Source organism: Myxocyprinus asiaticus, chromosome 16 (assembly GCF_019703515.2).
Source record: "Myxocyprinus asiaticus isolate MX2 ecotype Aquarium Trade chromosome 16, UBuf_Myxa_2, whole genome shotgun sequence".
Classification (NCBI taxonomy): Eukaryota; Metazoa; Chordata; class Actinopteri; order Cypriniformes; family Catostomidae; genus Myxocyprinus; species Myxocyprinus asiaticus.
In genome coordinates this window covers 18,312,261-18,324,336 of record NC_059359.1, presented here as the reverse complement: position 1 = coordinate 18,324,336, position 12,076 = coordinate 18,312,261, and the positions used below count along the sequence as shown (strand labels likewise).

At 38.5% G+C, this 12,076-nt stretch overlaps 1 protein-coding gene across 7 annotated transcripts in view; it reads left to right on the top strand.

Moving 5' to 3' along the window:
• Nucleotides 1–285: 285 nt before the first annotated feature.
• The window catches only part of klhl32 (kelch-like family member 32), a 29,248-nt gene continuing 17,457 nt past the window's right edge, over nucleotides 286–12,076 (top strand). For 3 of the 7 annotated variants that reach the window (XM_051720152.1, XM_051720157.1, XM_051720158.1), the window contains exons 1-3: nucleotides 286–1,566; nucleotides 2,256–2,371; nucleotides 4,402–4,582. In XM_051720152.1, coding sequence (XP_051576112.1) covers nucleotides 2,349–2,371; nucleotides 4,402–4,582 — 204 coding nt within the window. In that variant the 5' untranslated portion in view covers nucleotides 286–1,566; nucleotides 2,256–2,348. The remainder of the gene's footprint in view (nucleotides 1,567–2,255; nucleotides 2,372–4,401; nucleotides 4,583–12,076) is intronic. The other 4 variants (XM_051720154.1, XM_051720155.1, XM_051720153.1 and 1 more) reach the window with 4 other exon arrangements.

The following is a 12,076-nucleotide window of genomic DNA, read 5'->3' as shown; positions in this document are numbered from 1 at the left end:
TAATGTTTTTATATGTCAAAACTATATGTGAATATTCCCAACACTCAGTGCGAACTCTGTTTGGGATATGTGAATGTTATCATATTTCTGAAATATCTAAGATACGTGTCTTTATTAAACAATAAAGACACGTTTTACGGGGTGAATTAAACAAGTACATCGAGTGTCTTGTTCATCCAATTTATTGTCATTTAAAAGCAACAGAATTCAAATTGCATCCACTTTATTAACAACAAAGACCATGAACGTGAATCTCGCGATATCCGCCTTTGATCTCGTGGCGGCTGATAAACTACGAGAAGTGAGAACTGTCGACTTGACAGCACTTATTTCATTCATCCACTGACTGCAGCCGTCTACTCTCGTCTACTTTCGTACGGTACGTCGCTGCGACGAATATGGTCCGGTCTGGGAACCTCTTCACAACTTAGCCTAACTGTTAGCGGGGTAGCGTCTACAGTAGCTCAGATGGGCATCACTACGTGTTACGCTAGTCTCTGGACAACGTTTCTGGGATTGTTGCAGATATTCTGTTTGGGTCAAAGCTGATAAATGACCCGACGTCGGGTGAAATCAGAACGACTGAGAGTGGAGGACGGTGGACGCAAAGGTAGACTATACACTGTGCGTGAGTGTTTGCGCTTTTTAGCTGGTGAGTGTTTTGATATGTAGAATATGTGTCGCATACACGAACATTTAAACAACTGGATGCTCAAGTGATACATTTGCAACTGCTGAATGTCACGAGGTTGGAGCTGGGCGTGTTTTTATTGAGGATTAGGTTTATCGTTGTCCAAATATTCTTGGTTCTGCCCTGTTGCTAGGAGACCTTTGACAGCTGAGATTTAAAAGTGATTGTGGAGGGACTCGGCCCATTGATTCCTGCGGGCCGCGGCCAAGCACTCAATAAAAATATTTACATCTGCATTTAGTGACAACTTGTCTTAATGCGTATGTGCTTTATGCGTGTGCAATTTTGCACACGGATGGAGAGAGAGAAACTGCAAAAATAACATCAAGAGACAATGTAATAATCAATTACAAGCAACAGAATTTTCAATTATACTTAATTCTTAGAGTACCCTAATGTTACACAATTTAATAATGTGAAGGACTGGTTATACAAGCTCAATTGTGTCACCTTTGGTTTGATGGATTAAGGGTACAGTCTGTTAAAGTAGGTCAGTGACAGGCTAAAGATGATGGATGGGACCATTTGAGGGGCATCCATCAAAGCTATTGAGCAAATATCCGTAGAATACAGTAACATGGCCATTAGTTTATTGCTCTTATCGCTTTTCTTTCTACCTCTTTTCTCCATCATCGTCACCAGGCTAGTCTGGTTGCTGAAGGTCATTTTATAATCAGATCAATATCTCCTGGGATGGCTCAGACACGATGGGCCATTAGGTTCCAATGAGTCCTGCAGCAGATCACCTGCACTCTGGCTTGAAAATATTTGACCATCACAGGATCTCATGGAGAGGAGCAGTGCAGATGGATATTGGATCTGAATGAACTTTGCCTGCAGCTGCTTTATATCCCAACATACTGTACATCAATAGGGTGAGTGTTCTGCTTGATTACTACAGGGCTGAATCTCTCGATAACATGTCTGAGTCATATTTAACCTCAAAATAAAAATAGAAATTTGATATTATATTTTGCATAAGAATTAAGCCTATTACATTGCTTTTGCTTTGTGACATATATATGACAATTAAGCACAGTTCACTTTCCCCTAAATCTTCATTACCGTAACACATCAAGATGTTTTACTTTTGAGTTTGTTTGCAATTTTATTATTCCCAATAGTGATTCTCAGTAATGGTGTAATACAGTAATGAAAATCTTCCTGTCCGGACAAAGTGATTTTATTTCTTCTTCATATTAAAATGATCATAAATTAAAGGGAGTGCAACAAACACATACTTTACCATTTAAATTATAAGTAATTTAATTAATTTATCCACTAATGAGAACTGGGGGAGGAAATGTGCATAGTTCTCATAAAAATAATTTGAGACTTGACTTTTAGACTAGAAAGCTTACAGTATATCGGATTTGTCAAATACAAATCTAGAGGGATTTTTTACTCTGTTCTGTGCAGGCGAATCATTTAGCTCTTTAGAAGCTACTCATCTCAGTGGCTTCATGGAGATATTCAGATATGGGGTATTTCAGAGGCTCCTCAGATATGTAGGCTGTGTTCTTATTCACTCTTACTCTTTGCTGTTCCTGTTCTCTCATTGTAGAGTGCTGCACATGGTCAGTCGAGCCACTCCGGTGTTTTGCAGTTTCAGCAGGAAGCATTACTTCCTCCTCCTCCTCCTCTCTTCTCCAGGAGCATGCCCTCTGAGCCTGCTCCCAGGTACAGTCTGCACACCTCAGTCTACTTTGAGATGTGACCATGTCCTCAGCTCTTTGGTGAGTTTAAATTGGAGATGATGTGACATGGTCAGTGTAAGTCAAAGTGATTTTGCTCTGGAGGATATCTGAGGTCAGATACTTTTATCCCTGAAAGACTTTTTAATCCAGACTCTCTTACAGCTCACTCTCCCAAGAAGTTATGCTGCTACAATCTGAGTGTTAACTATAGACAGGGATAATGAGTGATAAATCTGAAAGGGAAAATCTCATGAAACCTGTAATATTTGGGTCATATTTCACCCCCAAATCAAAAGAAAGAATAAATAAAATATATTTTTCATGATAATTAAGCACATTTCCCCCCCAAATACTCTTTACTGCATTGCACCAAAATCTCATTTTCATTACTGTAATGAAATAATAATGATAATAATAATAATAATAATAATGATAATAATGATATATTAACATCCAGTTGTGAAGTACTTATACATCAAGGAAGTACAGGCCCGGGGCAAAAGGAGACATTGCCCCCTTGGATCTGATTTGTGCCACTTCAGTTTCAGTTTTGCATTCATGGTCTACATAGCCTATGTAAAGTTTATTTACCATATACATGTAATAAAGACGCTCGTCTTTTGTCACCAGTGGGCTTCCTTATTTCGTTGGGTGGGTAAAACAAGGCATGCACACAACACACAGTCTGTAAAATTTGAATTAGCTTTATGAGGGCGTGGTTTTGATCTAACTGCAAAATTCAAGAAGAATGGAAAAACAAGTTTCTCAGGAGATTCAATACCAAACCAAGGAGATTGCAGCTCTTATGAAAAGGTAGGATATCTATCATTACACTGTGTTTAAAAGCGTTAAGCCGGTCGCACATCAGAATTGAAGCACCGCGCTGCGTCGCGAGTAGGACAATGCAAAGGTCTCTCACACAGGACACGTTGATGCGGTGCAGGTGGCTGTCCAAAGCTGTGAATCTAGTCACCGTACAGACAAAAATTATGAAGATTTTTGTTCCACTTCAAGAATGAACAAAGTTATGTTGATGAGTTTTTAGGATAGTGTATTAAACTCTGAAAACATTTAGACAAATTAAGGTAATAAGACTTTTGGGGAAAATGTGTTTAAGTTAGGGCTGCCAATCAATTACATTTGTAATCTTAATTAATTACACAACATGCCATTTTAATTCATAGAATAAATCAAAATTAATTGCACATAGCAAGTATTTGCTGAAAAATGCCCCCCAAAAAAGACAATTCAATTTAAATACATATTAATTCAAATATTTAAATTGCATAAACTGGACGCTGCGTCAAGTTAAAAGTAATTGTAACTTTGAAAATTGCATCCTGAGATTCCTGCATTCTTTTGGGCTTTGTCCAGCTGTGAAGAACATGACCTGACCAAATCTAATTCTGTGGCTGTGCTGCTTGTGAGGTTTGTTGAGGTGCGCTGACCGCCCCCTGCTGACGTTGGCTTGTTAAAACATGAAGTTACATGCTTGAATCGCTCGGAATCTGATGGTAGGAAAATACATACTTTTATTACTGTGTTTACATACAGGTCAGGGGTCATGATTAATTGTGTGTATTTTTTTAATGTGTTATTAAAACAAAACAAAAAAAAATCACACTAAATCAAGTCGACAATACTAGTTTAATTGTGATGAAAATAATGCAAAAAATCCCAAATGGTCCAGAAAAGGCTTAATTTTCTTTATGTACAATATAGTTTTTTAAATGTTATTTTAATGTTGGGGTGAAATGTGATATGGATATGTTTTCATGAGATTCACCTGAAAGCATCGTGCTGTAAAAAGCTGTTTCAGGACCATGGGAGCAGAGAATCAATGACATCTCACTTACTGCATAGATGTACTGATAGACCTAGTGTAGTGGCCAACAGGGAAATAGACACATACACACACATACTTTCCATTCTTTCTGGACACAGACTTCCATGATAAAATGATCACAATGTCCAAGCATAAGCTTATCTTGCAGTGTTATTCTATTGTCTCAGCTCTCAGGACATGCTGACAGGACAGAGGCTATGTCAATCCAAATCCCACCAGGATTTTGTCCTCTCTGCCCTTAATCAGCAGCGCAAAGATGGACTGCTCTGCGATGTCACCCTGGTCGCAGGGGAACAGAAGTTCCATGCTCATAAGGCGGTTTTGGCGGCCTGCAGTGATTATTTCCGGGTGAGTCTTTACAGTGTGGAGGTTCAATCTCTCAGCAACATGCTAGATGAGAGTGTTTGCCACATAAGTTTAGCTTTTCTATGCACTGAAAAAAACAACTTGGTAAAATTTTCCTTGGGTTTGTTAAAGGAATAGTTTGCCCAAAAATGAAAATTCTGTCATCATTTACTCAACTTTATGATGCTCTATCCAAACTAGGGCTGTCAATCTGTAATTTTTTGTAATCGTATTTATTACATGGTGTGCCGATTAATTAATTGAATTAATCGCATATATAAATATTTACTGAGCCCCTTAAATAACAATAATTCAATATATAATTATAAATAGTTATATTTAAATAATTACAAATAAACCGATCAGCCACAACATTAAAACCACCTGCCTAATATTGTGTAGGTCCCCCTTGTGCTGCCAAAACAGCGGCAACCCTCATCTCAGAATAGCATTCTGAGATGATATTCTTCTCATCACAATTGTATAGAGCGGTTATCTGAGTTAGCGTAGACTTTATCAGTTCGAACCAGTCTGCACACTCTGTTGACCTCTCTCATCAACAAGGCATGTCCGTCCACAGAACTGACACTCACTGGATGTTTTTTGTTTTTGGCACCATTCGGAGTAAATTCTAGAGACTGTTGTGCGTGAAAATCCCAGGAGATCAGTAGTTACAAAAATACTCAAACCAGCCCGTCTGGCACCAAGGCTATACAATGCTAGAAATTGCCAAAAAACTGAAGATTTCATACAAAGGTGTACACTACAGTCTTCAAAGACAAAGGACAACTGGCTCTAACAAGGACAGAAAGAGATGTGGAAGGCCCAGATGTACAACTAAACAAGAGGATATGTACATCAGAGCCTCTAGTTTGAGAAATATATGCCTCACAAGTCCTCAGCTGACAGCTTCATTGAATTCTACCTGCTCAACACCAGTTTCATGTACAACAGTAAAGAGAAGACTCAGGGGTGCAGGCCTTATGGGAAGAATTGCAAAGAAAAAGGCATAAAATCAAATAGAAAAGGAGGGCAAAGAAACACAGATATTGGACAACAGATAATTGGGAAAAGAGTGTTATGGATCTTAAACCCATTGAGCTTTTGTGGGATCAGCTAGACTGTAAGGTGCGTGAGAAGTGCCTGACAAGACAGCCACATCTATGGCAAGTGCTACAGGAAGCGTGGGGTGAAATGTCACCTGAGTATCTTGACAAACTGACAGCTAGAATGCCAAGGATCTGCAAAGCTGTCATTGCTGCACGTGGAGGATTTTTTGATGAGAACACTTTGAAGTAGTTTATTTTTTTTCAAATTGTAATAGTAATTTTTCACATTATTAATGTCCTGACTATACATTGTGATCAGTTGAATACCACTTTGGTGAATAGAAGTACCAATTTCTTTCCATAAGAGCAAAATCTGTACATTATTCCAAACATTTGGCCACCAGTGTATATTATAAAAAAAAACAAAAATATTCAGATCATGAAAATGCAATACCTTATTATGGCAGAGGAGTTAAGCATTGATGAGACAATACAAAAAGTGGCCTTAGAATAAAAATGTTTGTGTATTTTTATATTACTGAACATAAGCCAATCATTGGACTACAGTTCACAGCAATCCATTTTGCAATTGAATTTGTCAATCAGTCTGAGATTATTTTATGAGGGCTTGTCTAAGGACAATGTATACCTGCGTCAGATGGATGCTTTTGGAGCGTCTCACTTTGGTTGCGTCACATCATAAACATACCGTTTTTAGGTCGCTGTGTCAAGTTAAACGTAGAGCTCTCAAGCCATGTTTTTCTAAGTTTGGATTTGCGCTCCATTAAGCTGTTTTTTGAATGCAAGAACGCATTCTCGTGTTGTGCTTTCTGCTGAAGGGTTGGTTTGTTTTCTGTATAAGCTGAACGTTGCCTATACAGCTGAAGTTTCGCTTACTACCCCCTGGAGAAAACAGGTTGTACTTCAAGCTTGAATTGGTCAGGAATCTTCCTTATTACTGTTCGGGGACATGATTAATTGCATTAATTTTTTAAATGCACACTGAAATAATGTGTTAAATCGACAGCCCTAATCCAAACCTGTGTGACTCTCTTTCTTGTTCGGAATATAAATGGAGATGTTATGTGTAGATTTGGCTTGAACATTGTGGGGTTGCAGCATGAAGCATTTAACCGTGTTTCCATTGATCATGGTATAAATAATGGGGCGATTGTACTAGCTTGTTTTGATTATTGGGGGGGATCCCGGGGGGGATCCCGGACTCTCCGCCCCTGATTAAAAGGGACTAAAGCTGTCAAGCTCCAAAAATGACAAAAAAGCACCAAAAATTTTTCATAACAATGAGTCAATATGACATGTGCGCTGTATTCCAAGCTTTATAAAACTATATGATAACTTTGCACGAGAAACAGATGGAATTGAATTCATTATACACTAAAAAATACCCCCCCCAATGCCTTATCCTTTAGTTCAAATGTTGTGCATCTAAATGTGCCACAACAGGCTTAATGTCAATGATGCCAAGTCTGATCATAATACACCAAGTGTGAATATTTTAATATGTCTGTCCCCATTCACTTTCATTGTTTGTAAAATAGCACAGTAAACATTTTGTGCTCCACAAAAGACATTTGTACAGGTTTGGAATAACATGAGGATGAGTAAATGATGACAGAATTTTCATTTTTATGTGAACTATTTCTGATATAAAGACGTACAGTTCTCACAGGAGATATGAGAGCAGCAGACGGGAAATGAAAAGTCAAAAACATTTCAGTAAGAGATAATTTAGGTTTGTTCAGAAGATTACGAATAAGAAATATGTCTAGCCCTGCAACAGAGGGAAAGAATATGTGCACATTCCAAAGAAGATAATTAAATAGGGAACATGTATTTATTTTTGTCTCCTGGGAAGCTCCTCACCTGTGGTGTGCTGGAATGATAAGATTGTATCCCTTTGCTTTCTTTCTGTTATGAAATGGCTGACTAAGGCTAGTCGTAACTTATGTAAAACATGGACTTATCAAAAGCTTCTGTCAATATAGTCTCTGTGTAAACAAATCAAAGCAAGCTGTTCGCTCTGTTTGACAGATACTCTCTGACTTTGTATGCCTGCAAGGTTTGTATTATTCCCTGATTTCCATCATGGTGAAATGGGTAAATGTAAACAGACATTTTGTGTGCATGGGCATAAGTGTCTATATGCTGAATACCAAAATGACTCATTCATTTAATGTGAGAATGGATATAGAAATGCTGTGTGAGCATTGCTTGGACTAAGAAGTTGGGATTTAGGTTATAAATGGTGTTTGCTAAGGCAAGCATCACTGTTATTATTGCTGATATTTATTTTTAAAAACCCTAAGCGTGCGACTTATTCATGCTATAGACATGCATAGTAATACCTCAAATTGCTTGATGAATTGTTGAGGAGATGTGTGCTATTACTTGTGATCGGACATACAATATTTGCCTGGTGTACAATAAAATGGTGAAACAAATCACATCGATTTTCATTAAAAGTGAGACCTAAGCCATATGGACCAGAATATCATAGGCCCCTATTTATACCTCGCATTAACATACGTTTTCAGTGATCAGATTGCTGTCGGATTGCACTTGACCACATTAAATGCCAGGTGTAAATGCACCCAAGACATTGTGATTGGATCATGATCGGATCACTGAAAGAATTCGGAGGTGGTAAGGGAGGGATTCTGACCACATTCAAAGAAGGTGTAAATGCAAATGTGTTTTCGTTATCCGGATACAACTACATGAATAATTAATTATGTGATTAGTTTACTCAAAAAAAAAAAAAAAAAAATCCCATGAATTATTACATTAGAATACACTTTGAATATCTCGTCGCTCTCCTCAAATCCCTCTTGCTCGAGTCTCTCTCTTCTTTTTTAATAACCAGTGACACTCACGTGAAACAAGGCTTCACTCACACGTTTCAGATTAAATATATACAAAGTGCCGAACAAAGCGGCCCGAATTTTAGCTTTGTCATCCGTCAAAAATTATTAAATGAAAGAAAAACCCTGACTGTTAAAGTGATAGAAAGCATTTGAATTATCCATCAGTGTTTTTAAAATTAGCTAAAAGACAAAGAATATTCAGTTACCACAGGCTCTAATTTAATATCTAATTAGTGTTTTCCTTTTTCCGTGGGTAAATTTGATTGGATCTCTATCAGATCACAGTGGAGATGCATTTGACTAATAGGTGTAAGTACAATCCATCTAAAGAATATCTAGATACTATCCGGATATGAAATGCATGTTAATGCAAGGTGTAAATGGGGCCATAAAGACCTGGGGTGTGATTTTATGACTTGGACCAGTAAGTAACCACCTAGCAATACCCTAGCAACCACCCAGGACACTCTAGCTACTGCATAATAATGCCCTGGCAACCCCCGAGAACACCTTATTGTGGTGGTGGTGAGTTTTGTACAAGCAAGCACCACTCAAGTTTTTTGTAAAAATTTAGTTGTGAGATGTGAGCAAATGTTGTTCAGATGCACCAGTTTATCCGGTGGCACCTGTCTATTTTCAGCCCTGACCACCCTGATAGGAAATGACCACATTGTCCACATCTGAGTTTAACACATTGTTGCCACGAATGAATTAATGTGAATGATGTAATCTCACCTGCCAGTAACACTGGCAGTAAACATAAACATAGTAATAACAACTTTAGTCCAGGGGAGCTTGTACAGCAAAGCTTTAGTGTTGGGTTCGAGTCCACCTTAGTCGAGTCTGAGTCAAGTCCGAGTCTTTAAAAAAATCGAGTCCAAAAGGGGCCGAGTCGGACTCAAGACTGAGTCCATAACAGGCCGAGATGAGTCTGAGTCCGAGTGGGAACACCAGCTTCAAAAAGTTAAGTTTTACTTATTTTATTTACCTGTGAAATTTACTCAGATTCGCAAATAATAATGACATGGGCTTCTACTTCATGACTGATATATGATGACGCATTGTAAAGATAATAAACAATCGTAAGTAGTATTTACCTGTAAGCTAGAACATGTAATTTTACATGATTAAATTGAGTACAAATGTAGAATTTACTTAATATTTTCAAGTTCACATTTTAACTTATTCAGTGTAGAAAGTACTTAATTTTTTTCTGCTATATTTACTTAACCACAAAATAATTTTTCCAATTACATAAAGCCTTGCTTTTCCAAGGTCAGAAGCCATCCAGCGAGAGATGTGACTCAGGACTGGTCATCCTTATTACCCACAATGCCCTTCTAAAAAAATTCCTTGTTTTGCTTAAGGCCAGTGGTGACCCAATGAGGACTTCTCGAAGTAGCCATCAACAAACCAACAACTCATAGCTCTAATGAGGCTCTTAGCCCTTTTTCAAAGTCTGAATGTGAACTGAGGTCAGCCATTAAAAATGTGCCACTCTTAAAATAGACACAGACAGTAGACTTGTACCATCCACTTTAAATGTTTTTCAAGGTGAGGTGATATGCAATGGCAGAGGCAAAATATTATAGACATTTGCCGTCTATTTTTAGCAGTCAAAGACTTCATACTGAGCCAAGACCTGGATTACATTTCTAATGATTCTTTTATAAATCACTATGTTGTCAATGGAAAATAGCCACTAGCTACTAATTTTAATCCTGAACCTGACTTGAGGTTTAGATATAAAATATATATATATATATATATATATATATATATATATATATATATATATATATATATATGCATATATGCCACTCTATGTATATAAACTCAGCAAAAAAACAAATGTCCCTTTTTCAGGACACTGTTTTTTAAAGATAATTTTTTTAAAATCCAAATAACTTTACAGATATTTATTGTAAAGGGTTTAAACAATGTTTTCCATGCTTGTTCAGTGAACCATAAACAATTAATGAACATGCACCAGTGGAACGGTCATTAAGACACTAACAGATTACAGACGGTAGGCCATTATGGTCACAGTTATAAAAACTTAGGACACTAAAGAGACCTTTCTACTGACTCTGAAAATCACCAAAAGAAAGATGCCCAGGGTCTCTGGAGGCATGAGGACTGCAGATGTGGCCAGGGCAATAAATTGCAATGTCCGTACTGTGAGACGCCTAAGACAGCGCTACAGGGAGACAGGAAGGACAGCTGATTGTCCTCGCAGTGGCAAACCATGTATAACAATACCTGCACAGGATCGGTACATCCGAATATCACACCTGCGGGACAGGTACAGGATGGCAACAAAAACTGCCCGAGTTACACCAGGAACGCTCAATCCCTCCATCAGTGCTCAGACTGTCCACAATAGGCTGAGAGAGGCTGGACTGAGGGCTTGTAGGCCTGTTGTAAGGCAGGTCCTTACCAGACATCACTGGCAACAATGTCACCTATGGGCACAAACCCACCTTCGCTGGACCAGACAGGACTGGCAAAAAGTTTTGTCTCACCAGGGGTGATGGTCGGACTCGCGTTAATCATTGAAGGAATGAGCGTTACACCAAGGCCTGTACTTTGGAGCGGGATCGATTTGGAGGTGGAGGGTCTGTCATGGTCTGTGGCGGTGTGTCACAGCATCATCGGACTGAGCTTGTTGTCATTGCAGGCAAACTCAATGCTGTACGTTACAGGGAAGACATGCTCCTCTCTCATGTGGTACCCTTCCTGCAGGCTCATCCTGACATGACCCTCCAGCATGACAGTGCCACCAGCTATTCTGCTCGTTCTGTGCGTGATTTCCTGCAAGACAGGAATGTCAGTGTTCTGGCGTGGCCAGCAAAGAGCCCGGATCTCAATCCCATTGAGCATGTCTGGGACATGTTGGATCAGAGGATGAGGGCTAGGACCATTCCCCCCAGAAATGTCTGGGAACTTGCAAGTGCCTTGGTGGAAGAGTGGGGTAACATCTCGCAGCAAGAACTGGCTAATCTGGTGCAGTCCATGAGGAGGAGATGCACTGCAGTACTTAATGCAGCTGGTGGCCACACCAGATACTGACTGTTACTTGTGATTTTGACCCCCCCTTTGTTCAGGGACACATTCCATTTCTGTTAGTCGTATGTCTGTGAAACTTGTTCAGTTTATGTCTTAGTTGTTGAAGCTTTTTATGTTCATACAAATATTTACACATGTTAAGTTTGCTGAAAATAAAAGCAGTTGAAAGTGAGGGGATGTTTCTTTTTTTTGCTGAGTTTATATACACCGCTCTGGAAAAAATTCAGTTTCTCTGGATTTACTTTTAAACACTACCGGTCAAATGTTTTGAAACACTTGACTGAAATGTTTCCCATGATCTTAAAAAATCTTTTGATCTGAAGGCGTATGCTTGAATGTTTGAAATTAGTTTTGTAGACAAAAATATAATTGTGCCACCATATTAATTTATTTCATTACAAAACTCAAATTTAATAATAAAAAAAAAAAAAAAAAAGTTTTTGAAATGGATGACTTGGACCAAATAATAAAGAAAAGCAGCCAATAAGTGCCCA